At 34.9% G+C, this 23964-nt stretch overlaps 2 protein-coding genes across 3 annotated transcripts in view; both read left to right on the top strand.

Annotated features, from left to right (window-relative positions):
- LOC127873261 (uncharacterized) overlaps positions 1–23964 on the top strand; it is a 57522-nt gene that overhangs the window by 9264 nt on the left and 24294 nt on the right. The window lies entirely within an intron of this gene.
- On the top strand, positions 3235–23714 carry LOC127873313 (uncharacterized). The gene is made up of 15 exons (XM_052417123.1): positions 3235–4056; positions 8671–8806; positions 9065–9244; positions 11321–11382; positions 11783–11844; positions 12351–12392; positions 13372–13427; positions 13671–13797; positions 14696–14740; positions 15784–15843; positions 16864–16885; positions 18634–18673; positions 19610–19669; positions 21180–21247; positions 23576–23714. The coding sequence occupies exons 7-14, from the start codon at positions 13383–13385 to the stop codon at positions 21231–21233; spliced, it is 453 nt and encodes a 150-aa protein (XP_052273083.1). The 5' UTR covers positions 3235–4056; positions 8671–8806; positions 9065–9244; positions 11321–11382; positions 11783–11844; positions 12351–12392; positions 13372–13382; the 3' UTR covers positions 21234–21247; positions 23576–23714.

The raw sequence follows: 23964 nt of genomic DNA, 5'->3' as shown, positions 1-23964 counted from the left end.
CCCCCCCCCAAAAAAAAATAAATAAATAAATAAAATAAAAAATAAAATAATAATATTTTTTAGCTCGACTATATATATATATGTAAAAGTTTGCGTACCCACTCAAATATTTTCAATGTAACCGGCCTTTAAAAAAGAGTAGACAACTGTTTTAATGTGTTTTAAGGATTATGGCCCTTTTAATACCCCCGGTAGGGTGGCATATAGCAGTTGAACTGTCCGTCAGTCAGTATGTCAGTCTGTCCATCCGTTCGAAATAAACTTTAACATTGGCCATGACTTTTTCAATATTGAACATACCTACTTGCTATTTGGCATGCATGTGTATCTCATGGAGCTGCACATTTTGAGTGCTAAAATTTTAAGGTGAACATGATCCTCCAAGGTCTAGGGTCGAAAAAAACAAATCCATGTGAAGTAATAAGCTTTAAATAAACATAATTATCTGACCTGCCAATGTATATATTTAAATCAATAAAAGTGGTGCATTAGGCGGAATTGTGTTCCTTACAAACAAATTGTGGTTAAAGGTCAAGGTCATCCTTCAAGGTCTAAGGTCAAAAATACAAATCAAAGGGAAGTAATAAGCTTTAAAGGGAGATAATTATTAAAATTTGAACACAGCAACTTGATATTTAGAATGCATGTGTATCTTATGGAGCTGCACATTGAGTTGTGAATCTACAGTTATGGTAGATCTAGTGGCTTTTAATTATTTGCTACTAAAAATAGAGAGTGGCTTTTAATTATTTGCTACTAAAAATAGAGACTTGTTAGAGACAATTATTTTCAAGGGAAGTAATTTATATAATTATAAATCTTGTATTATATATTTCCTAACCAAGAATTTAACTTCTTTTCACAGTTACTGTTCAGATTTATTATTATTTATAACTCAAATGAATGATTTGCCTGCGTTGTCCGAGTTGTCACCATCACTACAGGAACTGCTGGAATCCCTGCAAAAATCACACAGTTGTAATCACAATTCAAGTGATAAAATAGTTCAAAATTAACACCAAACTGAAAGGGAAAAGTCTATTTTAATCATTAGATAAAATTATTACTCAATGATATCTATGTTGCTTCCAATGAATAAATGCCTGCTTGTTGTATATTATTTTCAAAAATATGTATATACATTTTGATTTCTCTAAAAGATTTTATGCATGCACAGAATGTTACGGGAATCTCCAAAGCATTTTGATTCAGCGAATCTACATGTAAATTTGTGTGAAGTCTGTGTATGAAATATGATGATGTTTACGTTTTGATTGACTTGTTGATCAATAGAATAATGTTGAGCAATATTAGACACATGCATAGGATACAAAGATATGTTCACAGTTTATGAAAATTTTCTCAACATATACATTTAACATGCCAAATGATCACGATGCAGCGTTTTTAAAAATAGAATTGATGGAAAACTCAATGAATCAAGTGGCAGGTAATTGGAAAGCAGCATATTGTAAAAGCCAAAATTGTCTACAAAAAAGCATAATATCTGTCTAATTTAACTTGCAATACTTACACATAGCCATTTGTTATTGTTTGTTAGATAGAGGGAAAATAATAATAAACAAGGCTTATGTCAAGCAATATGGTCCTCTACCGGCTCCACCATTGTCAGAAATTCCACCATTTTCAGATTTTTTTTTTTGGTTTTTGACGTAGGAACAAAATGAAATGACGTGCAGAATGTCCATATTGCCATCTATCCATGTTGCAAGTTTCATGAAAAAATATTAAGAACTTTTAAAGTTATCGCAGGATCCAGAAAAGTGTGACAGACAGACTCACAGACGCACAGAGCGAAAACCATAAGTCCCCTCCGGTGAAACCGGTAGGGAACAACAATAAACTGGTCATAGACCAGATTATCATACCGCACATAAAATCATTATTTTCCATAATGAAAAATAATTAACATTCTCTCAGTAATAACTGTAAAAGAGAAAGTCAGTTGAATTGTATGTATAATACCACTGCCGTAGATCATATAAAATTAAACAAAAGTTTAATTCAAAACAGATTTTAAAAAAACAACAACTCAATTAGATTGTCATATGGAATGTTAAAATCATTATTGCACACAATTGCAAATGATAAACACTCTGTCAATGTGTTAGAAGAACACGCTTTGCACGATCTCGTAAAGCATACGAAGAACACGTTTTGCATGTGCTCGGTTATGCGCCTGAAAACACCCAGCATAGTAGAAATAAACTATTGTTCAATAAAAAGAAAGCATTGCTTACCTTAACAAATAAAACAAAAGTCCATTAAATCCACATAAAAATAATCCAAATGAGAAGTAAGAAAAGATAAAAAGCACAATTTATCTATTAAAAACCCCATTTAACCAAGTGAAATAAATAAAAAAACAATTTTCAATTTAGGGCTGTAAAAGACACGTATACACCTGGTCGATCCGGAAAGAATATTGAGGGCTACTTACTGGTTTTTGCCTAGGTTGCATTGCACTCTGTTTAACCTAGTCTATATTGGAGTATGGAGGTGGCCAGTTCTCAGTTAATTTTCCGAGTTAGTTAATTCTATAAGATATAAGCTATAAGATAGCAGCTAAACGTATTAATGACATTAAAATATTCTGTCCAAAATCAAATACACTTAAATGTGCTGTTTTAATTTTTATGTTTTCCCCACAACCGCCACTGATGCTTTTAAATGTTCCTCCCAAAGGCAGGTTTTCAGGGAACATTTTGCACTTTTTTTGCCTAAACTGCATGTTAAAATGCCCTATTTGAATGTACTACACCATGCCCCTATATATTTCCTCCTGGGAAAAACACTAGTGTGGATGTTAAATGGCATGCACTTTCATGGACTAGAATGCTATGTTGTTATCTGATTACTGGACAGTTTATTCAAGTAACAGTTGTAGTAACTGAATGGGCAGAAATCACTTCTTACATTTTGTATTCAATATTATCAAATGGTAAATTAATGCAAGTTGTTACAAGATATATATCGTATTATCACAAAACATGATTTATCCTTGAAAATCCTGGAATAAGTTCATATGTTCATACAAAAGCATGAGTGTTTGCATTTTATCAATCTGTATTCTGTAAACTAATGTCAGATACATGTAGTTTAAATTGAATCCAATACTGAGAACATTTATTTCATGAGGTTTCTGGGGAGCCACATACAAAATACATAATTACTTTATTGAAACATTGTAATCTTACGGCTTACATCTCTTTTGTTAAAAAAAAAAACATAACAGTTTTTATGTCCCCCACTATAGTAGTGGGGGACATATTGTTTTTGCCCTGTCTGTTGGTCTGTTGGTTGGTTGGTTGGTTTGCGCCAAGTTTAACATTTGCAATAACTTTTGCAATATTGAAGATAGCAACTTGATATTTGGCATGCATATGTATCTCATGGAGCTGCACATTTTGAGTGGTGAAAGGTCAAGGTCATCCTTCAAGGTCAAAGGTCAAATATATGGGTCAAAATTGCTCATTTAATGTACACTTTTGCAGTATTTCAATATTGAAGATAGCAACTTGATATTTGGCATGCATGTGTATCTAATGGAGCTGCACATTTTGAGTGGTGAAAGGTCAAGGTCAAGGTCATCCTTCAAGGTCAGATGTCAAATATATGTGGCCAAAATCGCTCATTTTATGAGTACTTTTGCAATATTGAAGATAGCAACTTGATATTTGGCATGCATGTGTATCTCATGGAGCTGCACATTTTGAGTGGTGAAAGGTCAAGGTCATCCTTCAAGGTCAGAGGTCAAAAATATGTGGCCCAAATCGCTAATTTTATGAATACTTTTGCAATATTGAAGATAGCAACTTGATATTTGGCATGCATGTGTATCTCATGGAGCTGCACATTTTTTTACAATAATGAGAATCACTTTGCCAATATGGGCAGTAAATGATATTTTATTTTGCTAAAATTTGATTGGCTGATAAAAACATGATTGTTGTCAGAGAAATATAAAATGTGGATGTGTTTCAGATCATTCCTGTGTGAAAGACTACTTGGTTGCTTGTGACTTTCAAGTTTTTGGTAAGTTATTTTATTGTAATATATTGTATAAACATGTATTTATTGGCAATAATACAATTATATTTTTTAATGTAATTATTAAATTGATTATTATAAATTGAATAAAAAGTGTTGTTTTTATACTTAGAAAATTGAAAATTTTGGTTAAGTTTTGCGTTTAGGTCCACTTTTTTCAGAAAGTATCAATGCTATTGCATTCAAACTTGGTACACTTACTTACTATCATGAGGGGACTGGGCACGCAAAGTTAGATAACTCTGGCGTGCATTTTGACAGAATTATGTGCCCTTTTTATACTTAGAAAATTGAAAATTTTGGTTAAGTTTTGTGTTAAGGTCCATTTTATTCCTTAAGTATCAAAGCTATTGCTTTCATACTTGCAACACTTACTAACTACCGTAAGGGGACTGTGCAGGCAAAGTTATGTAACTCTGACTGGCATTTGGACGGAATTATGGGCCCTTTATACTTAGAAAATTGAAAGTTTGGTTAAGTTTTGTGTTTTGGTCCACTTTACCCCTAAAGTATCATAGATATTGCTATCATACTTGGAACACTCGCAAACTATCATAAGGGTACAGTAAAAGGACAAGTTGCATAACTCTGGATGTCATTTTTACGGAATTATGGCCCTTTTTTGACTTAGTAACTTTGAATATATGGTTAAATTTTGTGTTTCGATCCACTTTACTTCTTAAGTATTAAGGCTATTGCTTTCAAACTTCAAATACTTTCATGCTATCATGAGGTTACTGTACCTGGCAAGTTGAATTTTACCTTGACCTTTGAATGACCTTGACTCTCAAGGTCAAATTATAAAATTTCTCTAAAATTGCCATAACTTCTTTATTTATGATTAGATTTGATTGATACTTTGACAAAAGTACTCTTACCTGACATACCAAAATAGACTCCACCCAAACCATCGCCCGTGCCCACCCCCCCCCCCCCCAACCCCCCCCCCCCTATTTTTTTTTTTTTTTTTTTTTTTTTTTTTTTTAAGATCATCTCACAAATGACCACCACACCCTCACACTATACCCCCCCCCACCCCACCCCCTCCCCAATTTTTTTTTTAAACGGTTAAAAAACAAAACTATTTATTTTGATTATTTTATGTTTGAAATACCGTCCAACCATCGCACCCAAGAATCCCCCCCCCACCCCCCCTCCCCCCACCCGAATCCCCCCCCCCTATTTTTTTTTTTTTTAAGATCATCTCACAAATTACCACCACACCCTCACTCTATACCCCCCCCACCTCACCCCCCCCCCCATTTTTGTTTATGAAACGGTTAAAAAACACAAATATTTATTTTTATTATTTTATGTTTGAAATACCGTCCAACCATCGCACCCAAGAATCCCCCCCCCCCCCCCCCCCCCCCCCGATTTTTTTTTTCATTTTTTTTTCGCATTTTTGGAAGAAAATGTAATAAATGTCCACACCCCCACACAATGCACCGCTCTTCACTCCACCCCTCCCTCCTTTGTGATTGAAAATGAGAGTCCCTTCACCTTTAAAAAGAAAATAGATGAGCGGTCTGCACCCGCAAGGCGGTGCTCTTGTTTTCATTAAAGCATTTGTAACGAAATTTCATATTTTGCATGTACCATGGTATTATACTTATCTAAGAATGTGTTCAAATTGTGCCAATGGGGGGCAAACATTTAAAACTCTTGGTTCAAAGTATTAAACATTGTGGATGCAGAAGCATCAAGAACACTTGTACTAATATTGTTCAAATAATGATCCACAAGTTAAAACTTGCTTAAGGGATCATAAGTTTTTTTTCTTTGATAAGATTTTTTGGGAATATCGGTTTGTTTGAAACTGAGAAGCAAAACAATTTCATATGTACTATTTAGCATCAACTAGAGGAAATCAACAAACTTATCTCAAGTCATGCTTCTTGTGTCAAAATTAGTCACATCCCAGTGGCCACATGTGGCCACATTTTTAATGAATACATATTTACTCATTAATAATGGTCTTATATCCATTGAGATGGGGAACTGATAGAGTTGCCAATAATCCTCATTCAACTCTCCACTGTCAAATGTGGAGAGATTTACCATGGGCACCAAAGAAGCAACTTTCCAACAAACATTTTAAAAATGTACCCTGTGACCTTCACCTTGAACTTAGATATAACATAACCTTCATAACTTCTATCAAAGCGTATATAGGGGGCATATGTCATCCTATGGTGACAGCTCTTGTTTTTCTTTTGATTTTCTTAGCTGATTTCCAAAATGCTAATGGTCCATTACAAAGCATGGAGGCCATGGAGAAAAGGGCAATTTTCTTTAAATGGCAATTGCGAAATATTTGAATTACTCTTGAAATGGGATCCAGTCAGTTGAAAAACATGGCCACCAGTTTTCCTTAAATTTTCCTTATATTGCTATAGTGGAACTTTCTTGTCACTAGAAGGCATTTTTGCTTACCTCAAGCTTTATTGAATGTCTACAGCTACTACATTATGAGTCAGTTTAGCTTGAAATTTAGTAGTAGTAAAACAAGAAAAAGCATAAAGAGTGTTTTAAGCGGCACAGATTCAGTACGCAGGATTAAGAAAGCCCTTAATAACTCACAAAGTAATGATATGTATATGTTTGTTTTTTAACCAGGTTTTCCGAAGGAAAAAACTGGTTATTAGATTGGCGAATGCGGGCTGGCTGGCTTTTAAAATCATTTGGCACATTTGTTCACCATCATGGTACGGTGTGTCGCACGAAAGAATCACGTCAATAACTCCAATGTCAAGGTCGCCACAACTAAAAATAGATTTTTTTTTTTTTAAACAAACTTACAAAGGGGGTTAATTTTGTTTGTTCATTTCAAATGTTCAGTTTGAGTTTTCTCCCTTTATCAGATTTTTTTTTTCACAATGAAAACCTGGTTTTGTGACAATTTTGTCCCTTGTTCAGGATTGTACCTATGAAGAGGGTCACAGTCTTCAACAGGACCATCCTTTTGTTATAAGATGAAAATAGTGTTATAAATGTTTTGAATGCAAGATTGTGTCTTTATTTGTTATGCCCCCCTTCGAAGAAGAGGGGGTATATTGCTTTGAACATGTCGGTCGGTCGGTCTGTCGGTCCGTCCACCAGGTGGTTTCCGGATGATAACTCAAGAACGCTTGGGCCTAGGATGGTGAAACTTAATAGGAACATTGATCATGATTTGCAGATGACCCCTATTGATTTTGAAGTCACTATGTCAAAGGTCAAGGTCACAGTGACCCGAAATAGTAAAATGGTTTCCGGATGATAACTCAAGAGCGCATACGCCTAGAATCATGAAACTTCATAGGTAGATTGATCATGACTCGCAGATGACCCCTATTGATTTTGAGGTCACTATGTCAAAGGTCAAGGTCACGGTGACCCATGATAGTAAAATGGTTTCCGGGGTGATAACTCAAGAACGCATACGCCTAGGATCATGAAACTTCATTGGTAGATTGATCAAGACTTGCAGATGATCCCTATTGATTTTGAGGTCACTAGGTCAAAGGTCAAGGTCATGGTGACCCGGAATAGTAAAATGATTTTTGGATGATAACTCAAGAACGCATACTCCTAGGATCATGAAACTTCATAGGTACATTGATCATGACTCGCAGATGACCCCTATTGATTTTGAAGTCACTAGGTCAAAGCTCAAGGTCACGGTGACCCGAAATAGTAAAATGGTTTTCGGATGATAACTCAAGAACGCATATGCCTAGGATCATGAAACTTCATGGGTAGATTGATCATGACTCGCAGATGACCCCTATTGATTTTGAGGTCACTAGTTAAGTCTTATATTAATACTGCTGACTACAAAGCTTTGATACTAGGATGGATGTTACATATCTTGATTTTACATCATCTAACCTTGATATTGATAATCCTTTGAACTTAGACTTATTCAGATGTTCAAAATTCTTGGTTGGCCCAAAATGATTGTGTGGTAAACTTTTATGGGCCGTGCTCTATGAAAAGGGGGTTTAATGCATGTGCATAAAGTGTCATCCCTGATTAGCTTGTGCAGTCCATACAGGCTAATCAGGGACGACACTTTCCGCTTTTATGATATTTTCTCTTCTTAGCACAAATCTAGTTAGGTGGAAATTTTCACCACTGATTAGCCTGTGCGGATTGCACAGGCTTATCTGAGACGACATTTTAGGCATATGCATTAAACCCCATTTTCACAGAGCACGGCCCTGATATATTTCTTTGTTTTGGTCATCTCCCTCATTCTGTGTCACAGGTTATAAGTTTGGAACGGTTGTAACCTGTGGCCAATCAAAATAATCTTTTGAAATCATTGTTTGTCATGGCCTGAGATTGTTGCTTATTCTAATATTACATAATAGGATCCTGATAAAACATTGCTAAATTGCTGAGGTTAATATGAAAATTGCTTCTTTTAAATTAAAATGACAACCATGTTTTGTCTGCAATTAACTGACAATTTATGACTGTAAGACAATAATAATTGCAATCATGGTGTCGTGATTGTTATATAGTATGCAACCATAGTTTGTGGAATAATTGAGCGCACAGTTCTTGATGCCCTGACTGCGTATGATCCCATTTCTCGCCCGTTTTGTAAAGGTTCTGGATGATGAGCTGGAGTTGAAGCTGGACTCGCTGTACCCAAAGGCTCTCGGTTTCCTGGTGATCCTTTCTAAAGATGGAGATCTGATCTACGTCTCTGAGGGGATTGCAGATCATCTTTGGCCTGCAACAGGTACTGTAACTGTTATGTGGGCCGTGCTCTTTGAAAAGGGGGTTTAATGCATGTGCGTAAAGTGTCGTCCCAGATTAGCCTGTGCAGTCTGCACAGGCTAATCAGGGACAACACTTTCCGTCTAAACTTGATTTTTGCTAAGAAAAGACTTTCTTTAAACAAAATATATCATAAAAGCGGAAAGGGTTGTCCCTGTGCGGTTGTATCCCTTAACACACTTGCTTGAGTTATAAGACATTGTATCTACTTTTCCTGCAGATTGAGCTGATTGGTCAGAGCATCTACAACTACGCACACGCGTGCGACCATGAAGAAATACAGGAAGTGCTCTCTCCTCGCTGTCGAGAGGAGGCGATGCCAATGACCGTGTTCATACGCCTCAAGTGCACCCTCACCCCAAAGGGAAGCAACGTCAACCTAAAGTCTGCTACATTTAAGGTCAGTGGGCTTTTGTTGGCAAGTAAAGTCTAACGCATACTACTAGATAGGCAGTTAGCTTCTGGCTTAGTATATTTGGCCACTAATGAACTATATTTTGCTGATTTTAAACAATTTCAACACAATTGATAAAAAAAAATTTTTTATGTCCCCCACCACTGTAGTGGGGGACATATTGTTTTTGCCCTATCCGTTGGTTTGTTTGTTTGTTTGCCCCAACTGTAACATTTTGGGATAACTTTTGCAATATTGAACATAGCAACTTCATATTTGGCATGCATGTGTATCTTATAGAGTTGCACATTTCGAGTGGTGAAAGGTCAAGGTCATCCTTCAAGGTCAAAGGTCAAAAAACAAATCCAAGGGAAGTAATTAGCTTTAAAGGGAGATAATTATTTGAAACTGCCAGATGATAATTTTTTTTATTTAATAAATCAAAGGGGGGCAGTTTCTGGCAAACACATTTCTTGTTTTGGGATAGTTTTTGAATCAAAATAAAGGCAAAACTATTTGAATGTTAGATATTTCGTAAGGATGAGACCAATTTTAAGATTGCATCCAAGCTTCCCTGATTTGTTTGTATCTTTTCTCTCAATCTGTTAATATTAATGCCTTTTTGAAATCATTATTATTTCTTTCAGCATACTTAATTAATTGTAGAGGTTGAAGTCTTACTATTTATACTGTATTCAATATTATGTATGGTATTTTATTTAATTTAGTGACATTTTGACAATAATATCATGTTGTTTGAGTGTTTTGTTAGAAAACATTTTGTTAATTTGAATCATATTTATTTTGAAGGAAAAGACCAAGGACAAAATAGGGTTACATGACACTAAAGAATGTTAACATCAGTGTCAGCAACTTGGAGTGATGGCATAAATAAATGATACAATTTTCTCTCCTGTCCTATTTTTATGCCCCCCTTCGAAGAAGAGGGGGTTTATTGCTTTGCACATGTCGGTCTGTCAGTCCTTCCACCAGGTGGTTTCCAGATGATAACTCAAGACCGCTTGGGCCTTGGATCATGAAACTTCTTAGGTACATTGATCATGACTCGCAGATGACCCCTTTTGATTTTGCGGTCACTAGGTCAAAGGTCACGGTGACCCGAAATAGTAAAATGGTTTCCGGATGATAACTCAAGAACGCTTAGGCCTAGGATCATGAAACTTGATAGGTAGATTGATCATGAGTCGCAGATGACCCCTATTGATTTTGAGGTCACTAGGTCAAAGGTCAAGGTCACAGTGACCCGAAATAGTAAAATGGTTTCCGGATGATAACTTAAGAACGCTTATGCCTAGGATCATGAAACTTTGTAGGTAGATTGATAATGGCTGGCAGATGACCCCTATTGATTTTCAGGTCACTAGGTCAAAGGTCAAGGTCACGGTGACCCGAAATAGTAAAAATGGTTTCCGGATGATATCTTAAGAACACTTTGGCCTAGGATCATGAAACTTCATAGGTACATTGATCATGACTGGCAGATGACCCCTTTCGATTTTGAGGTCACTGGGTCAAAGGTCAAGGTCACAGTGACCTGAAATAGTAAAATGGTTTCCGGATGATAACTCAAGAACGCTTAGGCCTAGGATAATGAAACTTGATAGGTAGATTGATCATGACTCGCAGATGACCCCTATTGATTTTCAGGTCACTATATCAAAGGTCAAGGTCACGGTGACCTGAAATAGTAAAATGGTTTCCGGATGATAACTCAAGAACGCTAATGGCTACGATTAGGAAACTTCATAGGTACATTGATCATGACTCGCAGATGACCCCTATTGATTTTGAGGTCACTAGGTCAAAGGTCAAGGTCATGGTGACCCAAAATAGTAAAATGATTTTTGGATGATAACTCAAGAACGCTTTTGCCTAGGATCATGACACTTCATAGGTACATTGATCGAGACTCGCAGATGACCCCTATTGATTTTCAGGTCACTAGGTCAAAGGTCAAGGTTACAGTGACAAAAATCGTATTCACACAATGGCTGCCACTACAATGGACAGCCCATATGGGGGGCATGCATGTTTTACAAACAGCCCTTGTTTTTGTTTCAGTTACAATAATGGAGTCAACTGTTGCATTATTAAGATTGAAATTAAGAAGAGAGCGGACTGAGGTATGCATTCATAAGACATGCTGTAGAAGGTATAGATAAATTATGCACATTTTATTAGCCCAACTGAGCACAACCTGCTCATGCCAGATGAACACAATAATTAAGATAGACTGCTTAAATACAGTTTTCAGTCATTCAGTAGTAAGGAGCTATGTTGTTATGGAAGTGTTTTTTTAATAATGTGTCTATATTTCAACTATGAAAAACATTAAGTGTCAGATGTTTGGTACCTGAAAAGAAGATCAATCTTGAATTTCTGCTGTGTGGCTTCAAACAACAGCTAAGGGGATTGGTGTTTGTTTGTGCACCTTATATTATTTTGTTATATTTTTTTACATTTACTGTATGCACATTATGTTCTTTTTTTGCCATCAATTTTTTTATTTTAATTATTTCTTAGTTTTAGAAATGAAGGACGGGCAGCCACAATTTACATTAAAAGTGGCCCAGGAGCTGTTGAAGGTCAGTGCCCTAACAGGCTGTTTTTCCATGGCAAGAAGTAAAATGTGTTCCAAAAAAAAAATCCCAAGAAAAAATGCCAAACTTTTCCATTACAGGCATTAGTTGGTTTATTAAGTGTTTTAAGTAACAATATAATAATGTAGTACATTATAATATCAATTAAAAATGCAGTTAAACATTCACATATTAGCCATTGGAATACTTCTTTTTATGTCCCCCACCACTATAGTGGGGGACATATTGTTTTTGCCCTCTGTTGGTTTGTTTGTTTGTCCCAACTTTAACATTTGCTATAACTTTTGCAATATTGAAGATAGCAACTTGATATATCAGTGTGCCAAGAAATTTAATATGTATGTGTCATGAAGTGCTTTAAATCATCTGTCTCAAAATGGTCTAGTTCCTTCTAGTCACTAGTATCTTAATAGAGCTCATTATCCTCTTATTGTTCCATTATATCAAATACTGTCTATAGTATTCATCACCCATGATCATTCTCATTTCAGCAACACCTATTGCAACACCACCATCATTTAAAAACGAAGAAGGTAAAGAAAGTACCACACTTGCATGTCATCAGTTATTTTAAAAAATAATAAGGAAGTTAAAACCAAAACAGCTATTATAGATAAAGTTTACCTTGCAAATATTTGCCTGGCATTGACCCTTATGAATCAATAGAAAATATTTGTTTGTTATTGTGATTAAAATATTAATTAATATGATGACAAATATGGTAGTTGTTTATGCAGGAATCTAGGGAAATAGATACAATAATATCATGTTAAACATACAACCAAGAATGAGCACAGAAAATATTTGCCTAATTCATTCTATTCACGATTATCAAGTAACAATAGTAATTTATGTATATTTATATATATACATATATTTCTGCAACTTCTAAGAATAAATGACTATTCATACAAATTTGATATGTTGCATGTCTTAAAATGGGCAAACAATAATTAAATGCACCATTATGAGGTCGCCTTGGTGTAGTGGATATGGTGTCCACCTAGCAATCGGGAGGTCCCAGGTTCGATCCCCACTGTCAGAGCATTTTTTGGATCTTCTCCAAAGACAGCAAGTGCTGGTTTTTAGTCCCAGGAAATGGACTAAAGAGCATTTGAATAAGCCATAGGCTTTTGATGAAATCGAGCTTAAATAAATAGGTTTAAACTTAACTAAATACACCAAATTCAAAATTTTATACAAAAACTAAACATCATAGAAGTACATGACAAGGAAATAAATACAAAATAATAATAACCTGCCGATTTGTGCAAATTGACCTTTTGATTGTTTTCTCCTCTCAGCTGATTTTCTTCTTTGGAGTAATACTATTGTTTAAAAAATATGTGTTCAGTAACAAAAACTTTGAAATGATTTCACTTTATTTATGCATTTCTTCAACACACTGTGGTTGTTGTTTGGTTTTGAAGACTGAAGTTTGCATCAAACAATTGCAAACAACTGCAGTGCCTTTAGTGATATGATTATCACGTCAGATCATTCTCATTTCAGTTACAGTGGAGATGAGGTGCTTACCCGGTAAAGCCACACACAAGGATATAAGGAATGTATGTGTGCACCTGTAAAGTATATATTACATTTGCATTAGCACCTTTCGAACATAGACATAAGTAAATGTATTTCTTACAATCAATGAAACAAAGTTATTATCATTACATTAAATTTGATGCAATTTTTGGCAGGCAATCAATTATTTTCAATAGCTTAGTGTTACACATTTTTTGTGTAAGCTTTGTTGAATTGTTTCCAATCTTATTATTGACATCCTTGCATTATACTATGTTTTTCAGTTTTTTAGCCCAATATGTATTTCTGACGTAAACTACAACAGAAGGAAAAAAAGCGGGAGAGCTTTAGTTAAATTCTCATCAAAAGAAGAAGCTGAACAGGCTCTAAACAATAACCTAAAAATAATGGGTATGTGTACATAGCTTACATCTACTTTTTTTTATAGGAACTAATAATGAAATGCTGGGCAGATTCTGATGGAATGGCCCTCTAGTAGTCTTCTAGATTCATGATTGTTGGTTAAAGAGGTCATGTGGCAAACACAGTTTTTTTCATTAAAGCATTTGTAACGAAATTTCATTTTTTGCATGTAATATGGTATTATACTTATCTAAAAATGTGTTCAAATTGTGCCAATGGGGGGCAAACATTTAAAACTCTTGGTTCAAAGTATTAAACATTGTGGATGCAGAAGCATCAAGAACACTTGTACTAATATTGTTCAAATAATGATCCACAAGTTAAAACTTGCTTAAGGGATCATTAGTTTTTTTTCTTTGATAAGATTTTTTGGGAATATCCGTTTGTTTGAAACTGAGAAGCAAAACAATTTCATATGTACTATTTAGCATCAACTAGAGGAAATCAACAAACTTATCTCAAGTCATGCTTCTTGTGTCAAAATTAGTCACATCCCAGTGGCCACATGTGGCCACATTTTTAATGAATACATATTTACTTATTAATAATGGTCTTATATCCATTGAGATGGGGAACTGATAGAGTTGCCAATAATCCTCATTCAACTCTCCACTGTCAAATGTGAAGAGATTTACCATGGACACCATAGAAGCAACTTTCCAACAAAACATTCAGACATTTTAAAAATGTACCATTTTTACACAATTTTGAATGCATGGTTCTGTATGATATGAAGATGTCCATTTCTCAGACTAGCCTCTTTTCCAACAACGCATTTCAATGATACAATATTTTAACATTTGGCTGCTAAGGAAATGTAGATTGTGATTCTGTTTATCTACTGTGGCATCTCTAGATAACCAGTTTATTTTCTAATCCCACACAGATGGAAGATATATCACTTTGACTCCATGCGCAACAGATATGCAAGGTAACTACCTTTTAAAGAATATATATCATTATACACTTGCAACAAATAACATTTGTGAGGTGCATTGGAATCACTGAGTCTTTCAGATGGTAGTTCTGTTTTGTCAGGTTAAACAAGAATTTTGCTAAGAGATTTCTTTAAACAAACAATATCATTAAAGCAGTGAGTGTGGTCCCTGATTAGCCTGTGCAGGCTGCACTAGAGAATCTGGGACAACATATGCTCACATGCATTAAACCCCCTTTTCAGAGAGCGACTGCAGCAATTTGGTGCAGTCATAGTTTTTGTATTTTTGTCCCCTGTGAAAAATGTTACAAATTTCACTTATTTCTGTGATTTGACTCTTGGAGAATTTTGTTTTTAAATGGTGTAAATCTTAAAGGGATCTTTTCACGCTTTGGTAAATTGACAAAATTGAAAAAAGTTGTTTCAGATTCGCAAATTTTCGTTTTAGTTATGATATTTGTGAGGAAACAGTAATACTGAACATTTACCATGGTCTAATATAGCCATTATATGCATCTTTTGACGATTTTAAAACCTAAAAATTATAAAGTGTTGCAACGCGAAACGATTGAATAATTTGGAGAGTTCTGTTTTTGTCGTTAAATTTTGTGAAACTACGAAGATTGCTTATATAATGTATAAAATACTTCAAGTATATGTACTCGGCGGAATAGCTCAGTAGGCTAAAGGGTTTTTACTTCAGGACTCTGGCAGGACTCCAGGGGTCACTGGTTCGAAACCTGGTCCGGGCAATGTTCTTTTCCTTTTTTTAATTTTATCTTGATTTTTTTACTGGAGCTTTTACGATCCAATGTTTACATTTATCGATATAAAGCATTTAATGAATAAGTTAAAAAATGCCAAAATCTCTGAAAAGGCTTCTTTAAACAAATACATTATCTGCTACTGAATATTAGATATGGGAAAAAATAATCAGGAACTCTGCATTCTATGTGCATGCCTTAGATATGTTACACAAATGGTTTTCATGCTCCAAAGGAGGAGCTCATTTTGCAAATTGATTATGCTCATTTCAGACGTGGAGGAGGATTCGTTTGCCCCAGTGACTACGTCCACGCCATGTGCAAACACATTAGGTATGAATACAAAGTAACCCAAACGTTTCATTTTTCTATTGACAGTTATGAAGGCACTTTAATTAACAGTTTACAAATTTAAATCTGTATTTCTGCAGCTACTTTTATTACACTATTAATAGGAAGTAGAAAGATTGCATGTCTTAGAAAATAAACAATAATGAAATACAGCAGATGTACATTTAAACTGTTTGCATTCTTGAGTAGACATCATTCTCATTGAAGCCACGTACACTACTAGTGGCTTTAAAAACTAAAATTAGTAATTTCTCATGCAATTTTAAACAACTTACCGCAGTTGACCTCCATGAGGGCATGATGTTTCACCCCACTTCTTACCTCAAAGGTCAAGGTCACACAGAGGTCGAAGATCAAACTTTTCTCTAGAAAATCTTCCTATATGTCAGTTAAAAAAAAACTGGGTATGTTATGAGAACAAATGTGACACTAGTCGTGTAGGTGGCTTCTATGAGAATGATGTCTACTCAATAATGCAAACTGTTTAAATCAGTTCATTATGTAACCCAATCATTGTTTATTGGCATAATATCTCGGACTAGTTGCATAATTAGCCTGATTGCATTAATGTGGCTAAACATTAACTTGTACATTCATTTGTCCAGTTAATTTATCTTAATGTCCTGACCAAAAATTTACTTGTGCTGATCTTAAAATGAACTTAATTTAGTGTGTAAATATTAACAAATTTAACAACATATCACCATCAACATGTTTTTTAGAAAAACGTAGTGGAACTTTAATGTAACAAGGGATATTAAAGTTTTAGCTTTTATAACAAAGTACATGTAAGAAAAGTATCATAGAGTTTCAAGGATCCTACATGGTTAAGAAATTACATTTTGTCAACATCTCTTCAAGCCTGTCAAAATAGAAAGGCACTCAGATGCATTTTTGTAAGTACATGTGTTGTGAACATGCGTGGCCATTATATGTACTATATGTATAGATATTTACTGTGTCAGGAAATTGATTTTATATTTGTACTTTTGTTTTTTTCAGCTACCAGCAGCACACCTGAAAAGTATGTACTATACTAGCCTTAATTTTTGCATTCCCTCAATTGTCTTGGGCAGAATATAGACACTGCTTTGTTTATCTGTCAATAATATTGTTAATGTCAAAAGAATTTATTACCAACTTCTTTAAACCAGAATGCTAAAATAATGGAAGCAGTGAAATTACTGTATTGTATAATTCAAAATAAATTACTAGCTATTGCCTAGCAACACCTGGCTTGGATTATAAACAAACTATACCAAAATGATGTGTTCATACAACAACCATGTTCAAATTGTAATTAGTTTTCGGCTGTAAAATGTCTGAGTCTTAGCAATATTTTATCATACCACTCACCCCATAATCCCCTCACTTTCATATGGAGAGTGTCACACAGGTGTTAGCTTTTTTATGTCCCCGGATCCAATGATCCGGGGTATATTGTTTTTGGCCTGTCTGTCATTCTGTTTACAAACTTTTACCTTGTTTAAATTTTTGCAATAATGAAAAACTTTTCCAATATTGAAGATAGCATCTTGATATTTATCTTGATATTTGGCATGCATGTGTATCTCATGGAGCTGCGCAATTTTGAGTGATAAAAGGTCAAGGTCATCCTTCAAAGTCAAAGTTCAAGTATATGGCTTCAAATCAGCGTCAGAACTTTAAACTTGGACATAACTTTTGCAATATTGAAGAAAGCAACTTGTTATTTGGCATGCATGTGTATCTCATAGAGATGCACAGAGTGGTGAAAGGTAAAAGGTCAAATATATGGCTTCAAAGCAGCGCAAAAGGGGGCATTGTGTTTCTTACAAACCCATCTCTTGTTATTTCAAGTTATGTCTTTTTTGGTACACAAAAAACATTGGTCTACTTGTGTCACAGGCATCTTGAAAAGGCTTGTAATACATGTGATTTGTGCTTGTATGTTGCCCTATTTTTATAAAACTTGTTCTTAACATTTGTTCTTATGATGAAATGACACTGTTGAAAAATGGTTTGCTTCCATGGAAAAGGGGTCAAACTAATTCTCCATAAATTGCTATAGAACATGCTTGAAGTCATTCTTAGCTCTGCTGTTTCCAGTCCTTTTGTAAAAAAAACATGGATGCAAGGGAACATGGATATAGAAAAACACATTTAGAATTCACACTTTTGTCAAAACTGAAAATTCAATAAGGTTGGTAAGCACTTAAAGGCCATGCAGTTAAGGTATACAGTCTGTAAACTTAAAACCCAAATAAAATTTATTAAGAGTAATATCATTATCAAACATCTTCAATTTTTTCAGACTACAAATTGATTTCAATTAACACATATATTAAAGTCTTAACATTTAAGTCAATATATTGATGCAAAAATTAATTGTTGTTAGATTAAATGGCCGTTACAATTTTTAGCAACTATGCCCAGAATATTTGTTCTAACAGATTTGAATATGATGAGTTTGTGATCAGCTTTAAATAATAATGAAAGGTCTATAGAGCATAATTATCTTGTACTGTGTGCACAAAGTTGAGGCCACATTTATTGACATATCTTATGAACTTGGTCCAACAGACTTGTCCAAATAATTTCTTTGCCTATTTTAAATCTTAGTCACTTAAGCAAAAAAGTATGTCAATAGGTTTTATAAAAAAAATTGTTAAAACTAATAAGTTTGAGGATGGTTGGACAGTATAGTATGCCGAACATGTCTATTGTGTATATTGATGAAAATCACTATAATGGCCTATATTGAAGTGTACATAAATTCTTTTATTTTTACAGGCTGAAAGCTGTACAAAAAAACGCAATCGAGAAAATAAAGGTAAAATCAAGTTTCTTCGTTCATTATTTAATAGAGAATTTCTTGTTAAGTGATGAACAAAAACAAAAAGCTTTGCCATGCTAAACTCAAGTAATCTTTTAAGCTGGTATATTGTAGATTTTGAGGAAAGTGCAGCTTAAATGATTGTGCAATCATAGGAATACAATATTTATTCAATGAAGTCAATAAAGTAGCCTGTAGAGTAACATTAGGAATAATATTAAGATAAATGTTTTAGTTGTAGCTCGCTTTGTCCGTGATGAGCTTTTTTGACAGTCGTTTATGGGGCGCTGTGCGTATATGTTGTCAGTATTCGAAATTTGAGACGATTGAAGGCACATTTTTTGCCCATTCCTAATGAAATCATTCTTGGAACATTTGTCTCAAGGTTCCAGGTTGTTGAAAAGCATGGCTGTCAGAGGGTGGGGCAGTTTATTATATATATATGGCTAGAGCCAAACCTAAGGAACAAAAGTCAGATTTCTATCAATGAAACTTAACTCCTAATTTAAATAGCTTGCAAATTCATTGTAAAGTAAGTTTTGTATGTAAGGGGACTCTTTATGGTGAAATAGAGCTTTTTTAGTTTTGCTGCTGCCTCAAGAACAAAAGTTATTATAAATGGCTTAAAAATCTCTTATAGACACTTTTGACTTCAATAAAGTTAATATAGTTTGTTAAAATATACCGGTAAGTTCAAGTTTATTTGAGCATTTTAAGAACTTTGGAACATAAAAAAAGATAGTGTTGGGTCTTGTGTAAAAATATGATTTGATAAGAATAATTCAGGCCTTTCTGAGTGCTTTAACAAGAGGTACAGTCTGCATGTATCTTTACTTATAAATATGTTTAAGTGTTTAATCAATATCATTTCAGCTTTTTAAGTTCTTTTGTGGTCATGATATAAGACATGCAAGAGTAAACATATCTCTCCAGGAACAGGTCGATGTCCTGACATTCAGTTTAGAAGCAATGCACCGACAGTTTCCACTGCCTGTAAGATCTTTGTTCTTTTATTCTGCTCGAAAATGCTCAAAACTTCTATGTTGCTTCTGATGTAACCTGCATATTTGGTATGCATGTGTATATGGACAAGGCCTTTCCATACTCACACAAATTTTGGCCCCTTTGACCTTGAACTTAGGGTCCGCATTTAGGTTTCAAAATCTGCGTTTAGCTTTCAAACAAGCGTGTTTTGGGGGCATATGTCTTCCGATGGAGACAGCTCTTGGTTTTTTTACAATTGAATTTGCCATAATACCATTATTAAAAATCAATTGTACATAAAACAGTTATGAAAAGGGGTCAAAACTAATTGCGATCGATTTTTAATTGTACATGTTGTTCCGTTTCGATCTGTTTGGCTAGGATACTTCCATTATCAGAATGTGCGCCGAAAAATTTACAATTCCTTAAGTGACCATAACCATCCCGAAAGGTGAAGGGTATACCCTCAGTTTAAATCGCACATGTGGTGATCAAAAAGTGCGCCTTGCGTGCAACATTGATATGAACGGTCATATTAAAACAGTATGGGCAAGGGCTGGATCATGCAATACTCTTTAAAGGACAAGATAATAAAGCTCAATTATAGTACCAAACACATGGCTGCATATGAGAAAATATGTAAGTTTTTATCTAATTGCCAAAAACTTATTGACAAAAAGTTATCAGAGAAAAAAACTTCTCTGTTTACAAAGCTTGTAGTGAAAACATATTGACATGAAATCTTATCTGCTGCCCAGCATCTGAATATTGGACACTGTAATCCCTAATTATTCGCATAAATATTCATATAGTTTTAGCTATATATTATTTTGAATATGGGTAAAGTGTGGTAAAAAGGAGGTCACTACATTAAGCCTTAGACAATGCACCTTGAATGCAGATGGTCACCTCAGGGCCATCATGGCCCGATTATAAGCAAAGTTGTGGACTGAAGGAACATCAACCCCAAAATATGTTGGACTAATTTTTAGCTTACCTGAGCGTACAAATTGTGGTAACTCTTTGTCTGGCTGCATCAGGAGTCACCTTTATCTGTGTATGTTAGTATTGTTCTGCTTATTGGATAGTTTATTTCATTATGAAACATTTAAGAAGTGGACAGATAAAGAGCAGTGTGAAAGGAAGGTGCATGTTTCAATTGATAAGGGTTTTTAACCAAAAGGTGGGGAATCCTGAATTATGTGCAATACTGTCAAAGCCTCGTGTATTTTTATTTATTTAGCATGAATACAATGATTTTCTTTAAAGACTCATACACTTAAAAGTCTGTTTCCTGGGTGGAACCATTACTTGGTGTCTGTGAGGAGAACTAGCAAATGCTCCCATAGCAGGGATCAAACCTTCCCCTTGCCAGATGGACACCATATTCACTATGCCAAAATGACCTCTTTGATTTGAAATTTAATAAAGCACTGCATTTAATAATTGGTAGATGCATATTATGTCAGGTGATCTTCAAAGAACTGTTGTATTCTTGAGACCTTGTTTTATTTTGCAGAGAGCAGTAGAGAAGGAATCAGAGGAAGATCTTTTTACAACTTCATTGCAGTAGTAAGGAGGAGGCAAGTATGTATTCATCAAACTTGCATTTATACACAGTGGCTGGTTCTGTTATTTTTAGCTCGTCTATTTTTAAAAAAATAAAAAATGAGCTATTGTCATCACCTTGGCGTCGGCGTCCGGTTTTGCGTTTAGGTCCACTTTTCTCAGAAAGTATCAATGCTATATCATTCAAACTTGCTACACTTACTTACTATCACTTATACTGGGCAGGCAAAGTTAGATAACTCTGGTGTGCATTTTGACAGAATTATGTGCCCTTTCTATACTTAGAAAATTGAAAATTTTGGTTTAGTTTTGTGTTTAGGTCCATTTTATTCCTTAAGTATCAAAGCTACTTTACCCCTAAAGTATCATAGATATTGCTTTCATACTTGGAACACTCGCAAACTATCATAAGGGTACAGTAAAAGGACAAGTTGCATAATTCTGGTTGTCATTTTTACCGAATTATGGCCCTTTTTTGACTTAGTAACTTTAAATATATGGTTAAATTTTGTGTTTCGATCCACTTTATTTCTTAAGTATCAAGGCTATTGCTTTCAAACTTCACAAATACTTTCATGCTATCATGAGGTTACTGTACCTGGCAAGTTGAGTTTTACCTTGACCTTCGAATGACCTTGACTCTCAAGGTCAAATTATTAAATTTTGCTAAAATTGCCATAATTTCTTTATTTATGATTAGATTTGATTGATACTTTGACAAAACTACTCTTACCTGACATACCACAATAGACTCCGGCCAAACCATCCCCTAAGCCCCCCCCAACCGAATCCCCCCCCCATTTTTTTATTTTTTTCTTAAAGATCATCTAATAAATGACCACCACACCCACACTATACACCCCCTCCACTCCACCCCTCCTTCCTTTGTGATTGAAATTGAGAAAGGTCCCTTAACCTTTAAAAAGAAAACTAGATGAGCGATCTGCACCTAGTTTATTACAAATCTTCATAAACTTTGTCAGAATATTTGTCCCCATCCTTTCTCGGCAGAGTTTGACTCTGGGCCAGGCAAGGTATAAAATGAGGTCACTGGATCGAATTATTGAAAGTTATTTTAACACTTTAGAAGTCACTGTTTTTACAATCTTCATGAATATGCCTTATATTGGATCGGACTGTCCGTCTGTCTTTCCGTCACACTGTGAGTTTAGGTTTCGAAAAATGCTCATATGGTCTATGTCCCTTGAGATATAACCTTCATATTTGGTATGCATGTGTATATGGACAAAGCCTTTTCATAGTTTTACGCACACATTTTTTTACCCCTGTGACCTTGATCTTGAACTAAGGTTTCAAAAAATGCTCATAAATTCTATGTCCCTTGAGATATAACCTTCAAATTTGGTATGCATGTGTATTAGGACAAGGCCTTTCCATACGCACACAATTTTAACCCCTGTGACCTTGACCTTGAAATAAGGGTCCGCATTTAGGTTTCGAAATCTGCGTTTAGGTTTCGAAAATTGATCATAACTTCTATGTCCCTTGAGATATAACCTTCATATTTGGTATGCATGTGTATATTTACAAGGCCTTTCCATATTCAATTTTTTAACCCTGTGACCTTCACCTTGAACTTAGATATAGCCTTCATAACTTCTATCAAAGCGTATATAGGGGGCATATGTCATCCTATGGTGACAGCTCTTGTTTTTCTTTTGATTTTCTGAGCTGATTTCCCAAATGACAAAGCATGGAGGCCATGGAGAAAAGGGCAATTTTCTTTACATGGCAATTGCAAAATATTTAAAGTACTCTTTAAGAAGTTATATTTTTTTAATCCAATCATCATGAAACTTGCTCAGAAGATTTTATCTAATGATATTTAGGCCCAGTTTGAAATGGGATCCAGTCAGTTGAAAGACATGGACACCAGTTTTCCTTACATTTTCCTTATATATATATAGTGGAACTTTCTTGTCACTAGAAGGCATTTTTTTACCTCAAGCTTTATTGAATGTTTACAGCTACTACATGATGAGTAAGTTAAGCTTGAAATTTAGTAGGAGTAAAACAAGAAAAAGCATAAAGAGTGTTTTAAGCGGCACAGATTCAGTACGCAGGATTAAGAAAGCCCTTTGTAACTCACATAGTAATGATATGTATATAAAATTTGTTTGGTTTTTCAGGTTTGTACTTATCAAGTACTCAGTACTCAGACAGTCTTCAACAGGACCATCCTTGTGTTTTGTTGATGAAAATAGTGTTATAAATGTTTTGAATAAAAGTATGTGTCTTTATTTGTTTCATATTTGGTAAAATTGGAAAGTAATGTCCCTGATTAGCCTGTGTAGATTTATCTGTGACGACATTGCCCATTTTCAGTCCAGTGCAGGTGTCCTCAAGGAGCCAGTGACCATCTTGAATATCAACTGTTCCCCTCTCACCTTCAACTTTCTCGTGGTGCAGCTCAATACCCTTGACTTCACGTCTGACAACGGCATCAAAATCTTTGTCTGGTCCGACTCAGCCAATCACCTCATAAGAAAGACTTTGTGCAAGCCTTGGCTACACTCGAAGCGCAAGTACGGGCCCCCGAAGTTATGGGATTACAATCCTCAAGTGTTTGAGAAGTTTTTAGCGATGTACTTGTATAACTTTGCCAGCGCCAAGCCCTCTTAGATGATTGAAACAATCATAATGTGAGTTTTGAATATAATGTGTATGCAAATGGATGTAGCTTTTGTTTCTCCATGGGATAAGACATAAGAGAT

Source organism: Dreissena polymorpha, chromosome 1, assembly GCF_020536995.1.
Source record: "Dreissena polymorpha isolate Duluth1 chromosome 1, UMN_Dpol_1.0, whole genome shotgun sequence".
Taxonomy (NCBI): Eukaryota; Metazoa; Mollusca; class Bivalvia; order Myida; family Dreissenidae; genus Dreissena; species Dreissena polymorpha.
This window is presented reverse-complemented; position numbering and strand designations above follow the sequence as displayed.

Excerpts from the sequence above, each read along its gene's own strand:
- LOC127873313 (XM_052417123.1), top strand. The coding sequence starts at position 13,383 with ATGAGGTGCTTACCCGGTAAAGCCACACACAAGGATATAAGGAAT. Across the intron at positions 15,844-16,863 it reads GCCATGTGCAAACACATTAG|CTACCAGCAGCACACCTGAA; the intron begins GTATGAATACAA and ends TGTTTTTTTCAG. Across the intron at positions 18,674-19,609 it reads ACGCAATCGAGAAAATAAAG|GAACAGGTCGATGTCCTGAC; the intron begins GTAAAATCAAGT and ends ATATCTCTCCAG.